The sequence below is a fragment of the Camelina sativa genome, chromosome 14 (genome assembly GCF_000633955.1).
Source record: "Camelina sativa cultivar DH55 chromosome 14, Cs, whole genome shotgun sequence".
Taxonomy (NCBI): domain Eukaryota; kingdom Viridiplantae; phylum Streptophyta; class Magnoliopsida; order Brassicales; family Brassicaceae; genus Camelina; species Camelina sativa.
In genome coordinates this window covers 8,725,686-8,745,520 of record NC_025698.1, presented here as the reverse complement: position 1 = coordinate 8,745,520, position 19,835 = coordinate 8,725,686, and the positions used below count along the sequence as shown (strand labels likewise).

General features: G+C 38.0%; 5 protein-coding genes across 5 annotated transcripts in view; 4 read left to right on the top strand and 1 right to left on the bottom strand.

Annotated features, from left to right (window-relative positions):
• LOC104740520 (protein YLS3-like) overlaps positions 1 to 545 on the bottom strand; it is a 7,535-nt gene extending 6,990 nt beyond the window's left edge. The window contains exon 1 of the mRNA XM_010461139.1: positions 136 to 545. Coding sequence (XP_010459441.1) covers positions 136 to 499 — 364 coding nt within the window. The 5' untranslated portion in view covers positions 500 to 545. The remainder of the gene's footprint in view (positions 1 to 135) is intronic.
• Positions 1,172 to 11,387, top strand: LOC104740519. The gene is made up of 42 exons (XM_010461138.2): positions 1,172 to 1,398; positions 1,668 to 1,743; positions 1,942 to 2,022; positions 2,116 to 2,196; positions 2,296 to 2,372; positions 2,508 to 2,562; positions 2,664 to 2,712; positions 2,956 to 3,093; positions 3,459 to 3,537; positions 3,722 to 3,800; positions 3,893 to 3,936; positions 4,076 to 4,270; positions 4,550 to 4,625; positions 4,767 to 4,847; positions 4,925 to 5,005; positions 5,182 to 5,258; positions 5,322 to 5,376; positions 5,465 to 5,513; positions 5,609 to 5,746; positions 5,997 to 6,078; positions 6,152 to 6,230; positions 6,345 to 6,391; positions 6,724 to 6,935; positions 7,086 to 7,173; positions 7,306 to 7,425; positions 7,530 to 7,648; positions 7,759 to 7,831; positions 7,917 to 8,036; positions 8,164 to 8,232; positions 8,345 to 8,515; positions 8,611 to 8,658; positions 8,748 to 8,889; positions 8,986 to 9,083; positions 9,218 to 9,362; positions 9,451 to 9,536; positions 9,609 to 9,719; positions 9,892 to 9,966; positions 10,183 to 10,248; positions 10,344 to 10,532; positions 10,615 to 10,722; positions 10,811 to 10,891; positions 11,031 to 11,387. Exons 1-42 carry the CDS (start codon positions 1,294 to 1,296, stop codon positions 11,211 to 11,213), a joined length of 4,128 nt encoding a protein of 1,375 aa, XP_010459440.1. The 5' UTR covers positions 1,172 to 1,293; the 3' UTR covers positions 11,214 to 11,387.
• LOC104740518 lies at positions 11,231 to 12,541 on the top strand. Its single transcript, XM_010461137.2, has 2 exons — positions 11,231 to 11,237; positions 11,429 to 12,541. Exons 1-2 carry the CDS (start codon positions 11,231 to 11,233, stop codon positions 12,445 to 12,447), a joined length of 1,026 nt encoding a protein of 341 aa, XP_010459439.2. The 3' UTR covers positions 12,448 to 12,541.
• Positions 13,147 to 16,456, top strand: LOC104740517 (ERAD-associated E3 ubiquitin-protein ligase component HRD3A). Its single transcript, XM_010461136.2, has 6 exons — positions 13,147 to 13,770; positions 13,899 to 14,390; positions 14,514 to 14,729; positions 15,181 to 15,504; positions 15,660 to 15,902; positions 16,004 to 16,456. The coding sequence occupies exons 1-6, from the start codon at positions 13,249 to 13,251 to the stop codon at positions 16,238 to 16,240; spliced, it is 2,034 nt and encodes a 677-aa protein (XP_010459438.1). The 5' UTR covers positions 13,147 to 13,248; the 3' UTR covers positions 16,241 to 16,456.
• Positions 17,378 to 18,705, top strand: LOC104740516 (thaumatin-like protein). The gene is made up of 3 exons (XM_010461134.2): positions 17,378 to 17,554; positions 17,786 to 18,110; positions 18,202 to 18,705. The coding sequence occupies exons 1-3, from the start codon at positions 17,497 to 17,499 to the stop codon at positions 18,554 to 18,556; spliced, it is 738 nt and encodes a 245-aa protein (XP_010459436.1). The 5' UTR covers positions 17,378 to 17,496; the 3' UTR covers positions 18,557 to 18,705.

Sequence of the window (19,835 nt, the reverse complement as noted above, 5' to 3'; positions counted from 1 at the left end):
TAACAACACAGAATCAATCAACAGAGATAAGAAGAATTAATGTCGCATTAGGCTTAATTAAGAAATTCAAAAAGGCGTCACAATAGGCTAATTATAATCAACCAAAACGCCGCCGTGTTGTGATGTTATACTCACCACCGGCGCTGTTTTTGCATTGAGACACGTCAGCTTTGGCGCCACAAGCGTTGGGGAGAACGAGAGCGTTTTCTTTAGTGAGGTTAAGCGATTTGAGCATATCGACGTTGTTGAAGACGGAGCAGAGACACATCACGTCACTGTCGACGATCTCCCTCAACGGCATGCAGCACGACGGAGGAGGCGGGGGACTCACCGAGTGAAGATACGGCTGACAAGGCATCAGTTTCTGTATACACGGCAATGCGTGCGCGTCTCCTCCTCCAGCACCACCGCTAGGTGGTGTAGGTGTAGTCGCGGCGTTAGAAGACGTAACGGAGCAAACTACAAGAAAGACGGCGACGGCGAATCTAACAACCTCCATTTTTTAAATTTTGTTTTGTCTTTTATCTTCTTTCTATCTTTAGATGCTTGTAAGAATCGATGTAAAAGTTGTAAACAAATGCGGTTATATATATATACGCATTCGGTGGTTATAAATTTTGGTTTTTTTGAATTCAATCTACCTGATTTTTCGAGATAATATGGTTTCTTGATCCTATCATTACGCTTTTGAACGAAGACTAAGCTCTGGATTAGTGAAATTTTGACTTGACTTAAATTCGTTAAAAATCCCAAATCCAAAAATCAATGTAGAAAGACGAATGATACGAATATCGTTACATTTTTATTACAAGAGTTGCCAATTGTAAGAGTTTTGGTGTTCGTTTGTATAGAAAGACGAATGATACGACGTAACCTTAAATAAATGGGCCTATCATTATTATTACATCATAACAGACATATATGGTTTCTTGTAGTTTTCTCACCCCATGTTCTCAAATCTCTTCACCTAATCAATACAAATTATTTTCGTTTTTTTTTTTTTTTTTTTTTTTTTTTTTTTTTTTTTTTTTTTTTTTTTTTTTTTTNTTTTTTCCTGTTTTGAGAATTTTTTTTGTTTTTGGCAGATAAGTTAAAAACTTAGGCATTAGGATATGGCTTTCCACGTATGAGTGTACGATGCATTAATCTCAATTTAGCTAAATAATAACAATAGCTAGTTCATATATATATATATATATCTAGAGAGAGAGACAGAGAGAGATGCGTATGAAATTGGCTCGTTGACTGTTGTATATTACAATCGGAGGAGGAAACGGGGGGTGATCGGAGAACATGGGAGGTGATGGTGGCGTTGTTGGGTTTGTTGGTCTTGATTCTTTCAACTTCGAGTTAGCTTCTTCTCTTCTTCGTTCTGGGTTTAAGGTTCAAGCATTCGAGGTCAGTTTGCTTCCAACTTTTTTTTTTTTTTGGGGATATTACTCTGGAAAAACCAGGTTGATCGGGTTTCAATTATTCGGAACCAAACATGTGAAATTTGTGGATTTTGTAGTAATTTCAAAATTCTTAGTCTATATATCTCCCAGGAGTTCAATCGAACTGAAACAAGTGAAATTGATTTGATTAGTAGTGCGGGATTTTGTTGATTATTGCTCTGTCTATTGCAAATTATAAGGAGGAAAGCTGAATTGTTGTGTCTAATTCCACAGATAAGTACAGAATTGGTGGAGAAGTTCACTGTATTGGGAGGACACAAATGTGACAGCCCTGCAGATGTTGGGAAAGGTAAAGAAACGTTGAAAATAAGATCATACCTCAAGGGAAAATGCAATTTTTGTTAGCCTCTGTACATGCAAACCATATTGTTGTGTTTCTGCTGCTATCTCGTTTCATGGCTTTGTTTATTACTTTCGATACTGTTTTGTGTCATGTGTTATTTACTTTGTTTCCTCTATCTTCTGTATTTTGTTCTTAATTAATCAGGTGCAGCAGCCGTGGTTGTTTTACTATCCCACCCTGACCAAATTCAAGATGTTATTTTTGGTGATGAGGGTGTTATGAAAGGTATTCCCTAAGATTCTTTACCTCACAGTTTATGAACTTTACCTCAGAATTATTTTGTAGGAGGAGACTGTATGCGTCGTTTTTTTCTCGCAGGTCTACAGAAGGGCGCTGTATTGCTTTTGTCTTCAACAATATCGCCTTTGCACCTCCAGAACCTAGAGAAACAACTTACAGGTTTCAATTTGATACTTTGAGGCTTGTGGTTTGCCTTTCATCTCCGTATTTTGGCGCTTTTCAGCTGTGAACTGAAAATGGGATTTGTTTCTATTGCAGAGGATAGAGAACAGATTTTTGTAGTCGATGCCTATGTTTTAAAAGGGATGTCTGAGCTTCTTGATGGAAAACTAATGGTATATATTCTCTTTTCCTTGCTAAGTTTGTTACGTTGGTGGAGGAGTACTGTTGTGCTCGTTGATCCTCCATTCATTTTTTAAAGTCGTACGTTTACTGTACTTGTAGTAACTCTTTTCTTTCAAACTTATAAGATAATAGCATCTGGAAGATCAGATTCGATCACAAGAGCACAACCCTATCTAACTGGTAAAAAAAGTTAACTCTAGTATTTAGATTTTAGACCCTCTTAAGATGGAGACTTTTGAGAATTAGTTTTGTCACTGAGACAATTTCTTTGTTTTATTCAGCAATGTGTCAGAAGCTTTACACATTTGAGGGAGAAATTGGTGCTGGAAGGTATGGAACTTTCCAGGTCATATATAACCTTTTCGTGATCACTAAAACTTCTAAGAGTTTGACTGCCTATTTCCTCATCTCGAGTCATATCAATCATGATGCTCAAGTTATTTGCCGAATTATTATGAAATCTATGAGATCTCTGGTCATATTATGCATGAAACAAGACCTTTGATGAATCTAACTATTCCCCTGCACTATAGGCTAGCCCACTGATCTTGTTGGTTTTTTTTTCTGAACCAGTAAGGTTAAAATGGTGAATGAGCTGCTTGAGGGCATTCATCTTGTTGCTGCCGTGGAGGCTATATCTTTAGGTTCTCAGGCGGGTGTGCATCCGTGGATACTGTACGACATCATTTCCAATGCTGCTGGAAATTCATGGTATGCGTTATGCTACAAGGACTTTCCTTCCGCTATGAGTAATAAAAAGAACTTCCAGTACCAAATTGGAGAGATATTTTGATAGTAGGACTGTTATTGGTTACAGTGTTGACGACATTTCATGTACTACTAGATCTTTAGTATACACTCATTTAGAGGAGGGAAAACCAATAAGCTGAATAGTCTAATTCTGGAAGTTTCGAGAATTGACTGTTGCAAGTATGTTGTAACTATAGCATGGTTTCTTGTTTACCAAATATAATTGGAATACAAATTGATTTGTTTTTAGCTTCTCATTTAGGCCCATTGAATCTGAATGTTTATGCCAAATTGACATGCCCGTCTTTTGATCATGGCTGTCTCAGGATTTACAAAAATCATATTCCGTTGTTGCTAAAAGATGATATAGAGGGTCGTTTCCTGGATGTTCTCTCTCAGAATCTGGTATGATACATCAACTTGAAAGTAATATTGTATTTGTATCGTTGTCATTCTTTTGGTTCACAGGAAAATAAGAAAGAGAGAAATGCAAATTTAGCTCCAATTTATTTTATTTCCTTACTAAGATTAAGTCTTGATGTTTAGCATATGTGACTAATGAGACGCTAACTGACTTTCCGATGGCAAGGGCATTGTTGAAGATAAAGCCAAATCGCTCCCATTTCCTGTCCCACTTTTAGCAGTTGGACGCCAACAACTAATCCATGGTATAAATCAATATGATCTTATGTCCTCTTTTGACAATGATAACGACCTTTTTCCCTTTATTTAACTATATGCATAACTTTCCCTTCTCCAGGAATATCACAGATGCAGGGAGATGATACAACTACTTCATTGGAGGTTCCCACTAAAGTTTCCTTCATCTGTTTTCTAGTTCTTTGGAAATTTGTGGAGATTGTAACTGAACGGAAAATACTGTCATAGACCATTTACATGACACATAACTCTCTAATGAAAGGTTCACATTATGATTGCTCAGATCTGGGAAAAAGTACATGGTGTTGGCATATTAGAAGCAGCCAATAGAGAACTTTACAAGCCAGAGGATTTGGCCAAAGAAATTGTCTCTCAAGCAAAGCCTGTGAATAGAATTGGTTTTATTGGTCTTGGAGCAATGGGTTTTGGAATGGCAGCACACCTGTTGAAATCAAAATTTTCTGTCCGTGGTTATGACGTAAGTCTCTCTACTGTGAATGCTCTAGGGATTCGATGTATAGATGAGTCAGTGGTATATATACAACATGCCTTATCCGCTAGTAGTTTCCTAGTTTATAGAGGCACATGGTTTGCCTCACGCTAGGTTTTTGGCTGTAATGCATTCATAGATTCCTTTAATTTGAGGTGTTAGTAATAGGTGACTTAACTTTAAAAAGAAACGCTGTTTTATCACTCTTAAGAAGTAATCGTGCGTGCAACTTTGTTAACCGAATGTTGATTCTGATCTGAATTTTAGGTATACAAGCCAACGCTTGTCAGATTTGAGAGTGCTGGGGGACTGGTGGCAAATTCTCCAGCTGAGGTGACAAAAGGTACTCCCCAGAAGTAGATAGATTACAGTGTAGATGTGTCATGTAGTTCTCAGCACTTTTAAGATGAAAGTTCTGCTTATTCCCCTGATATCCAGTCATTTCCCCAGAAGTCATACTTATAATCTGTTTCTGCTCCTACAGATGTAGATGTTCTTGTAATTATGGTAACAAACGAGGTTCAGGCTGAGGATGTCCTGTACGGACATCTTGGCGCGGTTAAAGGTATATCTCTGTGTCCTAGATTTTAGTACTGGAGGTCAGAGCTAATTATTCTATGTTTTCTTTCAAATATTTTTCAGGTATTCCATCTGGAGCAACTGTTGTACTTGCGTCAACAGTTTCTCCGGCATTTGTTAGCCAACTTGAAAGGCGTCTAGAAAGTAAGTTTTCTTTGCTTAATGATATAGGAAAATCCTTATTGACGTAAGTGTTTTCAGTAAGCAGCTACAGTAGTACCTGTTTCATTATGGATGGTCAACTTTACTTTCATCATAATCTTTACCGTTACCTGATTGACGTTCTATGATTTATTCTTTATATTTGGGTAATGGTGCAGATGAGGGAAAGGACCTAAAGCTGGTTGATTCTCCTGTATCTGGTGGTGTGAAGAGGGCTGCCATGGGGGAACTTACGGTATGAAGTCTAGAAACCTATCTAATGTGTCTGTAAGGAAGCTGAAGTTGTATTATTTTTCAGATAATGGCTTCAGGTACTGATGAAGCACTTAAGTCTGCGGGACTTGTGTTATCAGGTGACGATTTCCTTTTCACTTTTCTGCTGAAATATTTCTTGTTCACATCATAACCTGGATGTGCCTGATTATATTATCTGTTGAGCAGCATTAAGTGAGAAGCTCTACGTGATTAAAGGAGGTTGTGGGGCAGGAAGGTAGTTTGTTTTGATGTTATGTAATCACTATCACGATCCTTTCTTTACTGACATCCTTCACTTTCTTTGTTACTTGTTCATTTGATGTTCTATAGTGGTGTAAAAATGGTCAATCAATTGCTTGCGGGAGTTCATATTGCATCAGCTGCCGAGGCCATGGCATTCGGAGCTCGGTTAGGTCTGAATACTCGAAAGCTATTCGATGTTATTTCCAACAGCGGTGGAACATCTTGGTATGCATTCCGTAGATCTTTAGGGCATAATTTTCTCTGGAAAATTTTGTGTTACCGTCAACGGCTTTAACATTTCTGATTAAAAGTGCATCACTCTGATGCTCTGCAAAATGTTGACTATTTTAAGCCTAAAGCCTTGTCTTCATGAAGCCATGTGCTTTTCCTTGTTGATATCTTTTTTACAAGTTTATGAGAAAAGCATTTGTGTTAGCCTGTTAGTTCATAATGGTTCTTATTTTACATCTTGCAGGATGTTTGAAAATCGTGTTCCGCACATGCTGGATAATGATTATACTCCATATTCTGCTCTTGATATTTTTGTTAAGGATTTGGTAAGATTAGTAACTGTAATCAATTTGTAAACTTGTTTTGTTTTCTTAACTTATGCTAGAGTTGTGACTGTAGGGAATTGTTACCCGAGAAGGTTCATCCCGAAAAGTTCCACTCCATATATCAACAGTGGCACACCAGCTATTTGTAGCTGGTATCCTCCAATCTTTGTTCTCAATTAACCTTTACTACTACTATAGTTCCTATTCCTTTATGCCCCATACAGATGGTGACAAGTATGCTTAGAAATACTTTCATTTATTTACAGGCTCTGCTGCGGGCTGGGGACGAATAGATGACGCTGGAGTGGTGAAGGTATAATTTTCATGTGTACTTGTTTCTAGAACCAAAATTGCGGTTGAATTTGAGACGACTTTTGGCTGTTAGTTTCCGTCTCTATAAACAATGGAAATCCTCTTTTAACTTCAAACGTTTGCTAGTAAATGAAAATATTACAGTTTATGAAATATTTTGAAATTTTCTCTTATAGCATATGAACTATTGGACGCAAGATCTACGTATGTTTGCTACGTATCTTTTATTAACTATAAATGGAAATGTGGAGCTACAACAGTATCAAGATTAGTATATGTTTGGTGTGACTCATTTAGCTGTAAGTAACTAAAACCGTATTATTATATTTATAGGTATATGAAACCCTTGCTGGGATTAAAGTCGAAGGGCGACTTCCTGTTCTGAAAAAACAAGACCTACTGAAATCTCTTCCATCTGAATGGCCTATTGACCCTACAGCTGACATACATAGACTAAACATGGGAAACTCGAAGACACTGGTTGTTCTTGATGATGATCCAACCGGGACACAAACTGTTCATGACGTAGAGGTTTTAACCGAATGGTTAGTTTTGCATGATTTCTCATGAAACTGAACTTGTTGTGTCAACACAAAAATTATCATGAATCTTTCATTGAGATAGTTGGCAAGTCGCTAACCTAGAACCCGATGGAAGGAATTAAATTGGCTAATGTTTTTCGTACATTTTGACAGGAGTGTTGAATCGATTTCTGAGCAGTTCAGAAAAAAGCCTGCATGCTTCTTCATCTTGACAAATTCAAGGTCATTGAGCTCTGAGAAGGTCAAGACATTTTTCTTTTTCTTTTCTTGTGTAGACTGTTTATTGGAGAGTTCTAATATCTTGGAATAATGAAAAGTTACAGGTACATTAATTTTAGCAATTACAAGCTCTAACTGCGTATATCTTTAACAGGCTAGTGCGTTGATCAAAGACATCTGTTCCAACCTATGTGCTGCATCAAAAGAAGTTGGCAACGCTGACTACACAATTGTTCTGAGGGGTGATTCAACATTACGTGGTCATTTTCCTCAGGCAAGTTTGGTTACCCTATCATGAAATGGCAGACTGTCATTTAAATGTTAGGATTTTAGCTTGGCATCTCTTTATGTCGTTACTTGATATTATGAACCTTACAGGAAGCAGATGCTGCTGTCTCAGTACTTGGGGAAATGGATGCATGGATTATTTGCCCCTTCTTCCTTCAAGGAGGGCGTTATACTATTGATGATGTGCATTATGTTGCAGATTCTGATAGGTATATCTTTGTGAACAACATGTTTAATTTTTTTGTTTGTTTCGAACTTCTAGAATCAGGGAAAATTTCCCTAGAAGGAAGATTGATAGTCTTCATCTTCAATATTGCAGTCTCGTTCCTGCAGGAGAGACTGAGTTTGCTAAAGATGCATCCTTTGGATATAAATCCTCAAATCTGCGTGAGGTTTGAATGCTTCCGACAAGAGAATCGTTTATGTATAATTTGACTTTCTAAGAAATTGTTACCATCATATTTGATATGATTCCAGTGGGTTGAGGAGAAAACAGCTGGCGGCATTCCTGCTAACAGCGTTCAGTCCATCTCAATCCAGCTTTTAAGAAAAGGTGGCCCTGATGCAGTGTGTGAGTTCTTATGCAATTTAAAGAAGGTAAAATTGTCAAGCAGATTTTATGATGATTTGCTTTCAGTGAACTTAGCTGGTCTTCATAATTTTGGAATCTGTTAGTTCCCAGCTGTGTAGTCTTACCTCTATCTCGATTTCTTATGTAAATCAGGGGTCTGCATGTATTGTCAACGCAGCTAGTGAAAGAGACATGGCTGTATTTGCAGCAGGGATGATCCAGGTCAGCCAGTCTTTCTACTTTTTTTTTTTTGAGGCATATTCAGTTAGAGGGTACATTTCTTTTTCTCTTATATTTTTGGTCCCTTATTTCGTTTGAACATTATATTTGGCAGGCAGAACTGAAAGGGAGATCCTTTTTATGCCGCACTGCTGCTAGCTTCGTGTCTGCTCTATTAGGGATTATTCCAAAAGATCCTGTTTTGCCAAAAGATTTTGCATCTGACAAAGAAAGCAGTGGTGCACTAATAGTTGTAGGCTCATATGTACCGAAAACAACAAAGCAGGTTTGCGTTATCTACGAACACTAGTATCTTTGTAATGTTTTTAATGAAACAAAGGTAACGAGTCCTGAGTCCATTTTCTTCTTTCAAACCAACAGGTTGAGGAACTTCAATCACAACATAAGCAGAATTTAAGGAGCATCGAGGTAAAAGAAGTAGATGTAGCGATACTTATAACAGTATCTACCAGATGTTATGCATGATATTCTTGCTAAGTTCTAGCTATAATCAACAGATCTCTGTAGAAAAAGTTGCTCTTAAATCTTCCGAAGTGAGAGATGAAGAAATCAGAAGAGCAATTCAGATGGCCGATGCTTTCCTTCGGGCTGGCAGGGAGACTCTAATTATGAGCAGTCGTGAACTCATAACTGGGAAAAGTTGTTTCTCAATTCTAAAATAAATATTTTTTGTCGTTGGAAATAAGTCATGACTGAGGAATATCATCGTTAAGGGTTCTGGTATTCACTTGACAGCATCTTCGGAAAGTCTTGATATTAACAGCAAAGTGAGCTCCGCTTTGGTTGAAGTAGTGAGCCAGATAACTACCAGACCTCGTTATATTCTTGCTAAGGTATTTTGGCAAGCATTTGTTCTTTCCACCTCATAAACTGTTTAACACAATTTCTCATATGCACAACTGATGATTGCCACCGTTTTGGTCTAGTATCTTTCGATTTTTTTTGACATTGTAACGTCCTTGTTTAGGGTGGAATTACGTCATCAGACACAGCAACAAAAGCACTTAAAGCAAGACGTGCACTTGTGATTGGTCAAGCCCTTGCTGGTGTTCCAGTATGGAAGTTAGGTCCAGAAAGTAGACATCCTGGAGTCCCCTACATTGTATTCCCAGGTAAATGTTAATTTGTGTTTGAAGTTCAAACCATTCAACTAAATATAAATAGGTATTTAAAAAAACTCTTTTCCCCCATATGTAACAGGTAATGTTGGCAACAGCACAGCTCTTGCAGAAGTTGTGAAGTCCTGGTCAGTTGTAGCTGGACGGTCGACAAAAGAGCTGCTTCTTGTGAGTATACCTATCATTCTGTTGCCTCAATATTCTCTTCATATATTGATGTTGTGTTTCTATGTAAAACAGAAAGCAGAAAAAGGTGGATATGCGGTTGGTGCATTTAATGTGTATAACCTGGAAGGAGTCGAAGCTGTTGTAGCAGCTGCAGAGGAAGAAAACAGTCCTGCCATATTGCAGGTTAGTGTTCTGACTATACATCGACCAGTTCCATATGAGAAAGACAATTCACAAGAGCAACCAAAGAATAACATTCTGTTCTGAATTGTTTAAGAGTGTCCCACAGAAAATGACATGAAAACTGATATTTTTCCTTTCTTTTTTTTTTTGCTTTGTTTTGGCTACGCTTTAGGTCCATCCGGGTGCCTTCAAGCAAGGAGGCATTCCGTTGGTTTCATGTTGCATCTCCGCAGCTGAACAAGCCAGGGTGAGTAGGCTTTGTTACTGTTATTTAATTCTGCGCTATATTTAGAAACATACCTTTATTTTAGCAGTCATGTATTTTTGAACTCGCTATGCAACTTTCAAATGTGGTTTTTCCGGTCTGGAATAGACATTGGAATCCAAACTTTAGTACTGATGCTAAATACCCAATACAAGGGTTTGACACTGAATTCCCTGATTAATATGCACTATGTGGCAGGTTCCAATATCCGTACACTTTGACCATGGAACTACAAAGCATGAGCTATTAGAAGCTCTTGAGCTAGTAAGTTTAAGATCTCTGTCTCTTATGTTCAATCTCTTTGTCCTTTTATACGTACTCCTATGTTAGAAAATTCATACTGAATTGATTTCGTGCAGGGATTTGATTCAGTGATGGTAGATGGTTCTCATCTTTCCTTCACCGAAAATTTATCATACACAAAATCCATAACAGAGTTGGCCCGTTTTAAAAAAATTATGGTGGAAGCTGAACTAGGTCGACTCTCAGGAACAGAGGATGGCTTGACTGTGGAAGACTATGAAGCAAAGCTCACCAACGTTCATCAGGTCCTTGTTGTTTTTAAGCGGCGACACCTTACAATTAATGTCTGATAAACCAAACTACAACTAATATTCATGAGTTTTTCAGGCTCAGGAATTTATGGAAACTGGTATCGATGCTTTGGCTGTGTGTATAGGAAATGTCCATGGAAAATACCCCGAGTCCGGTCCAAACCTCAAGCTTGACTTACTTAAGGTTAAATATATTCTTGTGCTAAGCGAAGAAGTTCTATGATGTTCTGAGTTTGTGCCATTCTTATTCTAACTGATCGACATGTATATAGGAACTGCACGCCATAAGCTCAAAGAAAGACGTCGTTCTTGTTCTTCACGGAGCTTCCGGTTTGTCTGAGAAGCTTATCAAGGTGAGTCTATCTACCATGTTTAAAAAGTTTCTTGTTTGGTTAAATCAGCGCCAAAAGTTTCACTTTTGATCGAGAATTTGGTATGGATATAACAGAATTAACGTCTTTGTGGGCTATATGGAAATTTGAATGAGATCAGGAATGCATTGAGAATGGAGTGAGGAAGTTCAACGTGAACACAGAAGTAAGAAAGGCTTACATGGAAGCTCTTAGCTCCGGGAAGAAGACTGACCTTGTCGATGTCATGTCGGCAACAAAAGCAGCCATGAAAGCTGTGATCGTTGATAAGATCCGTCTCTTTGGCTCTTCCGGAAAAGCTTGAGTTGTTGATGAACAACAATGTCCGGTTTAGTACAGTTGTACATCACACATCCAAAGAATAAAAAAAAACAAAAACAAAAAACATTTACATCACATCCAAAAAATAAATGAATGCATTTGTATTTGTATGCAATGCAATTGGAAATAAATAAAACACTTTTAGTTTTATTGTTCAGTGAAAATATCTAGAAAAAGAAAAATAAGGCCAAAGATAAGAAGAATTTGTTGTGATCCGGATAAAACAAGTAATTTATTCGGGTGGATATGAACAATCTCTCCTTTACATTACATTATGTAATCCTCGCAATCTTCGCCGTTTATCTCCTCGTTCCCCGACTCAAAAATATTCCAAACTCTCACACACATTCTCTCTTCATTGGGATATTCAAATTCTTCTTTCTTTTTTCGTGTTCTTTTTTTATAACTCCCAAGTACGTTTATTACCTTTACGAGTTGTTTCGTTTCTATCCACTGATGTCTACTTCTTTGTAATGGAATTTGCTTCGTTTCTGAAGCTTTTGAGTCAAACCGATGGTTTTGGTTTTGGTTTTGGATGTGGGATCTTCGTTTTTGGTTGCTTCTCTCAGCTCTTCAATCTCGTCTTCCTCTGTTTCTTGCTTCTTCTTGGACTCAAGTTTCTATTTTTAAATCGAATTTCTCAAAAGTTCGAGTCTTGCAACTCCTTTGAACATAAGGATTGCAAAAACAATGGGTTCGTTTCAGATTCTAAGATGGTTGATGGATTGGATCGGAAGAAGAAGCCCATCATTTTACACTGGAGTTCTGATTCTTCAGCTGATGTGTTGAGCTGCGAGAACTGTGATCGTCTTATTCTACGTGATGATGATCACATCAAAAACAGAGACAGTACCGCGGCGTTAACGGAAACAGAGCTTGACGAGAAGAATCATCAGGAGAGCGAGGACGAAGAAGAATCACGGTTTCGGAGCGATGAAGAAGACCAGGTGTTCGACGTTATTACTCTGAGAGAAATGGTGAAGAGAGAGAGGAAACGCGGAGATTTCATGAAGAAAGAGCTGGAGAAGGAGAGAAGAGCAGCTGAATCAGCTACGGAAGAAGCCATGGCTATGCTTCTAAAGCTACGGATGGAGAAAAGCGTTGTGGAGATGGAAGCAAAACAATACAAGAGAGTTGCCGAACAGAAGCAAGCCTATGATCAGGAAGTGATTCAATCGTTACAGTGGATGTTGATGAAGCTTGATGACCACCAATAAGCCAACTACTCTGTTTGTAACTTTTGTATTCTATGCATATAATATAAAATGAAACAAAAATTTCCGGTTTGGTTCAATCGGAACCATAAACATACTTTAATTTTCGTTTCATTTTATATTATATGCATAGAATACAAAAGTTATATTATAGGGATACTTATTTACATCTAATTAATGCGGATTGTATTTTAGAAAATATCTAATTTATATGTCAAATTTTTAAGACCGAGTTTGACAATAAGAATTGATAACTTAATTTATTTAATCACATCCTCTTAATCACATTCCTATAATATAGCAACTAATTCAAGATGAATATATCTTAGGAAATATATAATTTGCGTTTAATAAATGATTACATATTTGGTAAGATCTTATTATCTTTAAATATACACTATTAATCTAATAATATCAATTGAGAATCATAATAACAATATGTCAGATCATTCATTCATAAATCATAGTTTCTACAAAATTCTAAAATAATAGACCTTTGGTACACCACCGGGTAAAACTTAGTATAATATAAAATGAAACAAAAATTAAAGTATGTTTATGGTTCCGATTAAACCAAACCGGAAATTGAATTAAGTGTTTTTAAGACAAGTCAAGTTACGTGGCGGGTGACTATTGGATGCGTGACAACAATTTAACGTGGCAATTTATGGTTTGGTTGTAAGACGTTATTGCCCCTTTTATCTTCTTTCTTTTTTTCTCATCCTTTCTAAAAACACGATCTGATCACTGAGAAACTACGCCGGCGACAACGACGACGAAGAATACGGTGGAGGAATAGGTAGAATGAGAATCTCAGGTTTCGGAATTGTGATTCTCTCTGTACTCATTTTCTATTTCGTGGAAATTAGCGTTCACGCTCGTCCCGTTGTTCTCGTCCTCTCCAATGACGATCTCAATAGCGGCGGCGACGATAACGGAGTCGGAGAGTCCACTGACTTCGATGAGTTTGGGGAATCCGAACCCAAGTCCGAAGAGGAGCTTGATCCCGGTTCGTGGCGACCGATCTTCGAGCCAGAAGACTCCACAGTCCAAGCCGCGTCGCCGCAGTACTACTCCGGCCTCAAAAAGATTCTATCGGCGGCGAGTGAGGGAAATTTCAGGTTGATGGAGGAAGCAGTGGATGAGATAGAGGCTGCTTCTTCAGCTGGAGATCCCCACGCGCAGTCCATAATGGGATTCGTTTACGGGATAGGTATGATGAAGGACAAGAGCAAAAGCAAGTCGTTTCTTCACCATAACTTCGCAGCTTCCGGTGGTAATATGCAGTCGAAGATGGCTCTTGCGTTCACGTATCTGCGACAAGATGTAAGTAAAGATGGGAACATTGATTTGTTTGCTTCTTTATGATTAGATTGAAGTTTGCTTAAGCTACAATGGTGTTTAATTGTATGATAAAGCTGAGTTTGTAATTTGACTTTGCCATTTTGTTACAGATGCATGATAAAGCTGTTCAATTATATGCTGAATTAGCAGAGACGGCTGTCAATAGTTTTCTGATCTCAAAGGATTCTCCGGTGGTTGAGCCAACTAGAATTCACAGCGGAACTGAAGAAAACAAAGGTGCTCTGAGGAAGTCCCGTGGCGAGGAGGATGAAGATTTCCAGATATTGGAATACCAGGCACATAAAGGGAATGCTAATGCCATGTACAAAATTGGACTGTTCTACTACTTTGGCCTGCGAGGATTAAGACGTGATCACACCAAGGCATTGCACTGGTTTTCGAAAGCAGTTGAAAAAGGAGAGCCGAGGTCTATGGAACTTCTGGGGGAGATATATGCTCGAGGAGCTGGTGTTGAAAGAAATTATACCAAGGCACTTGAATGGCTTACACTTGCTGCAAAAGAAGGTCTCTATTCAGCATTTAATGGAATTGGCTACTTGTATGTTAAAGGTTATGGGGTAGATAAGAAGAACTACACTAAGGTAAAATTCTCTTTATGACCTCATACTTCCCTGACATGTTTGTTGATTTAGCAGGAATTATCTAATCATAAAGGAACTGAGACAATAGTCTAACATTCCATTGATATATGCCATCAAATGCAGGCAAGAGAATATTTTGAGAAGGCTGTTGACAATGAAGACCCCAGTGGGCATTATAACCTTGGAGTTTTGTATCTGAAAGGCATCGGAGTCAAAAGGGATGTGAGGCAGGCAACAAAATACTTCTTTGTTGCTGCAAATGCTGGTCAACCAAAGGCTTTCTATCAACTCGCCAAGATGTTCCATACTGGAGTTGGGCTTAAGAAGAACCTGGAAATGGTAATTATACTTAGATTTCTGTGACTTTTTTGCCTAAAAATGGATGCCAGATAAAATGACTGAAAGACATAAAGTCTTAAAGGAAACAGAACTCAAAAACAAAATTGGCTATCTAACATTCAGAAAAATTAACTTACATTTTTTTTGGTTTTGTGAAATCATATTATTAGATTATAATGTGGGAAGCTCTTTTTCATTGTTGATGCTATTGATAGCTAATGTCTGACCGGGGGTTGTATTTTATAATGTTGAGGTATTAGTGATGTCTATAAGGGATCAGGGTGCCATATAGTACTTGCTTGTATTGATGGTAGTCTGTTTGTTATGTTTCCACTTTCTCCTTGTATATGTTTAGGAAAATTGCTTTGAGCATTTTTGGAGACATCTCCGGCCTTTTTGAGAGCATTTGTGATATAATTACTCGTTCATGTTCCTCGCATTTTGGTTGCAGGCGACTTTATTTTATAAGTTAGTAGCCGAAAGGGGACCTTGGAGTTCCCTCTCTAGATGGGCTCTTGAAGCTTACTTAAAAGGTGATGTGGGTAAGGCTTTGATCTTGTACTCAAGAATGGCAGAGATGGGTTATGAAATAGCACAAAGTAATGCTGCCTGGATCCTTGATAAATACGGTGAAAGAAGCATGTGCATGGGAGTATCTGGGTTTTGCACAGACAAGGAGAGACATGAGCGGGCTCATTCTTTGTGGTGGCGCGCCTCTGAACAAGGCAATGAACATGCTGCTCTGCTTATTGGAGATGCATATTACTATGGCCGGGTTAGTTTTCCTCGTATTTGAAATTAGATCATGAACATGAACTTCTAAGTTAAGACATGTTACAATGGCTGAATTAGATGTAAATCAGCTTAAAAAGAACTCAAGACTAATCGCCTGATGCTCTTTCTCTCTCTCTCTCTTTGATCTTTGATTAGGGAACCGAGAGAGATTTTGTGCGTGCGGCTGAAGCATACATGCATGCTAAATCACAGTCAAACGCGCAAGCAATGTTCAACCTTGGTTACATGCATGAACATGGAGAAGGACTTCCCTTTGATCTCCATTTAGCAAAACGCTACTATGATCAAGCCCTCCAGAGCGATGCAACCGCGAGATTGCCAGTTACACTTGCTCTCGCTAGTTTATGGCTCCGTAGAAACTATGCTGATACCATCCTGGTAAGATCTTTCGCTCCTATACTAATAGTTTGATGCAATTATAACAGATAAAAGAATGACAAAAGAAGAAACACGTTTGTTTGTCATTATTTTACTGGTAGGTGAGAGTTGTGGATTCATTACCAGAAGTGTATCCGAAGGTAGAGGCTTGGATAGAGAATGTGGTGTTTGACGAAGGTAATGCAACAATACTTACACTCTTTGTCTGTCTCATTACAATTCTCTATCTCCGGGAAAGACAACGTAGGCAAGTCGTTGTCGCCGATCAAGTTGCTGCTGACGTAGCACAGCCCCTCGATGCTGATGTGGCCCAACACCTCGCTGCGTTCCAACGGTAATCAAGTATGATCGTCTTTTTTTTTTTTTGGGTGTAATAGCAAAGTATAATCGTCTTTTTTTGGGTGTTTTTGTTTGTTATTGTGATGTACAGCGTAAAAATTAAAAACTTTACTTCGAACCACAATTTGTGTGATACTCTTACGTAGGGGCGGCCTGTGTCTCTTATAGATATGGCCCATTTTACGTTATATTATTAACCAAGATTTTAAAGCTCAGTGAATCTTCTATGCCTCTGAACTTTAAAAAGATCATATTGTCTTCTTTTTCTTTTGAATTTTGAACTAGTCGAGAAAAGCTAGATCTACCCATGCGTGTTTATCAGATATAGACTTCATAAGTTGTTTACAACTACAACATGAATTTAGCTAAAAGAATGTAAACAAACAAACGATAAAAACTTAAATGTTTACACAATTCCAACAACAATAACCTTTTTAAGAGTTGTGTATATTACTGTAAGCCTGTAATTAAGTACAAAATATAGGTAATTAGAGTAGTACGTGGCTATGTGTAATCAATTTGTTTTGAAGAGTGTGAAGAATGACAAGCATTCCAAGAAGAGAATCTATGAAAGGAAAGGAGACATGGGACCTACTATACTTTCGAATTGGTCAAGAAAATTAACTATAGAGTATAGACTATAGTCGTCTGTTTGAACAAAGAAAAAAAAGACTATAGTCTTCTGTCTTCTGTTTTTTACACATAATTCATTAAAAAGTGACATTATTAAATTTCACCTTAGTTCTTTTTATCTTTATAGCCGTTAGTCCAAATCGATTGTTGGCAAAACCTTTATACAAACATTTTTGAACTCGAGTTAAATGTTACATTAGAGTTCTCTCTATTATTATTTTTTTTTGGGAAGGACGAGTTTTTATGATTAGAAAAAAAAAAAGTAGGATGGTTTAGTTAGATTAACTCGATAATGTTGTTGTTGTCTTGTTGACATCAAATTTTCTAGGGAGAATGATGATTTCAATTGAGATAACGAATAGGATGAAGAGTTGATAATTTGATGATGGAAGGACAGTTACATTATTTTTACTGTGTAAAAAGGAAAAAGCTATAACGCACTAACTTCTGGTCTGACAGTCTCGAGAAGTGTGGGTAACATTTGGCATTATTACATTCCCCAAATTCTCCTTCTTTTTTTTTGTTTTTCTCTCTCTTAAAATCCCATAAAAAGCACTGAGAAGTAAGTAGTAAACAACAAGTTGATTCAGTCTCACTCTTGCTCAATAGAGAGCTCCATCAAATGGCTTCAATCATCCTCTTCAACTTTGCTTTCCTTCTTCTCCTCTCTCACGCTTCAGGTTATTTTCTTTACATTCCCCTTAGCTAGATCTAGATCTCTTTCAGTTTCTGTTATTTTCTAGTCTTTGCTTCAACCTCGTCTATATATCCATAAAAAATGTACATAAATCTGAGTTGTGAAATTTTCTACCATTGGTTAAAATAATGCACTTTTATTAGATACTTAAGTTTAACTTGAAGATTATTATTTCTAATAACACAAGCTAGCTTTGTTGTTTCTTTGTGAGTAGCTTCTACGGTAATCTTCTACAACAAATGCAAACACCCAGTGTGGCCAGGAATCCAACCCAGCGCCGGCCAAAACATACTCGCCGGCGGTGGTTTTAAGCTTCCGGCTAACAAAGCCCACACTCTTCAACTCCCACCACTCTGGTCTGGCCGCTTCTGGGGTCGCCACGGCTGCTCCTTCGACAGATCTGGTCGTGGTCGTTGTGCCACCGGGGACTGCGGCGGTTCTCTCTCCTGCAACGGTGCCGGCGGTTCACCTCCGGCCACTCTCGCCGAAATCACCCTCGGCCCTGAGCTAGACTTCTATGACGTCAGCCTCGTCGACGGGTCAGCAAAATCTTTACTTCAAATTTGCTTCCCTGTTTTTTTTTTCCACTAATTTTGCTTCTTTTTTGTTGTTTGTTTGTTGTAATGACAGTTATAACCTGGCGATGTCGATAATGCCGGTTAAGGGTTCAGGTCAATGTAGCTACGCCGGTTGTGTTAGCGATCTAAACCAGATGTGTCCGGTTGGGTTACAAGTCAGGTCACGTAACGGGAAACGGGTAGTAGCCTGTAAAAGCGCTTGCTCTGCTTTCAACTCACCACAGTACTGTTGCACCGGCTTGTTCGGTAACCCACAATCTTGCAAACCAACGGCTTACTCCAAAATCTTCAAAGTCGCTTGCCCCAAAGCCTATTCTTACGCTTACGATGACCCAACCAGCATTGCCACATGTTCAAAGGCTAACTACATTGTCACCTTTTGCCCTCACCATCGCCATTTAAATTAGCCGAACAAAACAGTAAAAGAAGCAGCATTTTCTCTATTAGCAACAGCATCTTGTTATGTTTCGAAATCTTGAGTTTTCTATCTCTACATTTGTAGCACTAATGAAATGCAAATCCTATAATCATTATCAATTGAACTCATTCAACTTAATGATGTGTTTTGTGAGTCTAAATCTATATAAAGCCTTCGTGGACCAGGAGCAAAGATTATTGCTATCGTTTGCCATCCATATATAAAAACACACACACAAAGCCCTCGAATGATATTTTTGATTATACCAGTGTATGCATGCTCATTCTAACTACTATCAGCCCATTTTGTCTCTTGTGAAAGCTTCTCAAGAACTGGTATATAAGGATATCTTAGACTTCGCCGTATCCGAAAGGGTGTTATCGGAAGAAGAGGCGGCTCTGCGACTGAGCCACCTGTTGGATTTTGGGAATAATCAGTATTGTAATTGGGAATAAATTCTTCTTAGGAGCAAAAAAATGTTTCGTTTGTTAGCTTCCCAACTATAGTTAAGAGTTAAGACTGGTTTTGTTTTTAATATGATTTGAGAGATCTTGATTTGCTCTGAAGGTTTTGGTTGATGCCCATACATGCATGAATGTTTTAGTGAAAAAAATCTATTTTCTCACTTGAATGTGATTTGTTAGCTTCTTCGACTGACGAGGATCTTTCTTACATCTCTGTGCTTAAGAGACCACTAGCATTTGTTTTCCAACTTCAATTAGACAATGACGAGGTTCTGTTTGGTTAGTGTCTTATCAGTTTGAAACCCCCGAAGTGTCGCGTTTCTTATTTGTAGGGAGAGACCAGAGATGAAACATTGCACCATTTTATCTCTGTTACCAGCCTCCATAGATGCACCATATGATTCTTTGCTTTTTGAATGACTATTTTATTGAGATGACTAACCATGCCTCATGCTTGCTTCTCAGCCATGGTTTGATGGCATGCTAGGAACGATCTTCTCAATCTCTGACTAAACTCAATGTTAAACTATACCTTCCATTTCCCTTTTGAGAATGACATCGAACAAGAACGTTGATCTTTTCTAGTAAGATTACGTGCTAAGGATAGATAATGATATATCTCAGATATGTTCATATTTTTTCAAATATGTTATCTTAATTGAAGAAAAAAAAAGCATGTTCCCCCACCTCCATTGCCATCCATATTTGCTAACTCCTGATTAACTTTGATTATCCCAATTATGAGACATATAATCAAATGCTAAACTTCTTTTTTTTTTTTTTTTTTTTTTTTTTTTTTTTTTT

Excerpts from the sequence above, each read along its gene's own strand:
- LOC104740519 (XM_010461138.2), top strand. The coding sequence starts at position 1,294 with ATGGGAGGTGATGGTGGCGTTGTTGGGTTTGTTGGTCTTGATTCTTTC. Across the intron at positions 2,023-2,115 it reads TGATGAGGGTGTTATGAAAG|GTCTACAGAAGGGCGCTGTA; the intron begins GTATTCCCTAAG and ends TTTTTCTCGCAG. Across the intron at positions 10,533-10,614 it reads AGCTCACCAACGTTCATCAG|GCTCAGGAATTTATGGAAAC; the intron begins GTCCTTGTTGTT and ends TGAGTTTTTCAG.
- LOC104740517 (XM_010461136.2), top strand. The coding sequence starts at position 13,249 with ATGAGAATCTCAGGTTTCGGAATTGTGATTCTCTCTGTACTCATTTTC. Across the intron at positions 14,391-14,513 it reads ATAAGAAGAACTACACTAAG|GCAAGAGAATATTTTGAGAA; the intron begins GTAAAATTCTCT and ends CATCAAATGCAG. Across the intron at positions 14,730-15,180 it reads TTAAGAAGAACCTGGAAATG|GCGACTTTATTTTATAAGTT; the intron begins GTAATTATACTT and ends TTTTGGTTGCAG.
- LOC104740516 (XM_010461134.2), top strand. The coding sequence starts at position 17,497 with ATGGCTTCAATCATCCTCTTCAACTTTGCTTTCCTTCTTCTCCTCTCT. Across the intron at positions 17,555-17,785 it reads TCTCCTCTCTCACGCTTCAG|CTTCTACGGTAATCTTCTAC; the intron begins GTTATTTTCTTT and ends CTTTGTGAGTAG. Across the intron at positions 18,111-18,201 it reads GACGTCAGCCTCGTCGACGG|TTATAACCTGGCGATGTCGA; the intron begins GTCAGCAAAATC and ends TTGTAATGACAG.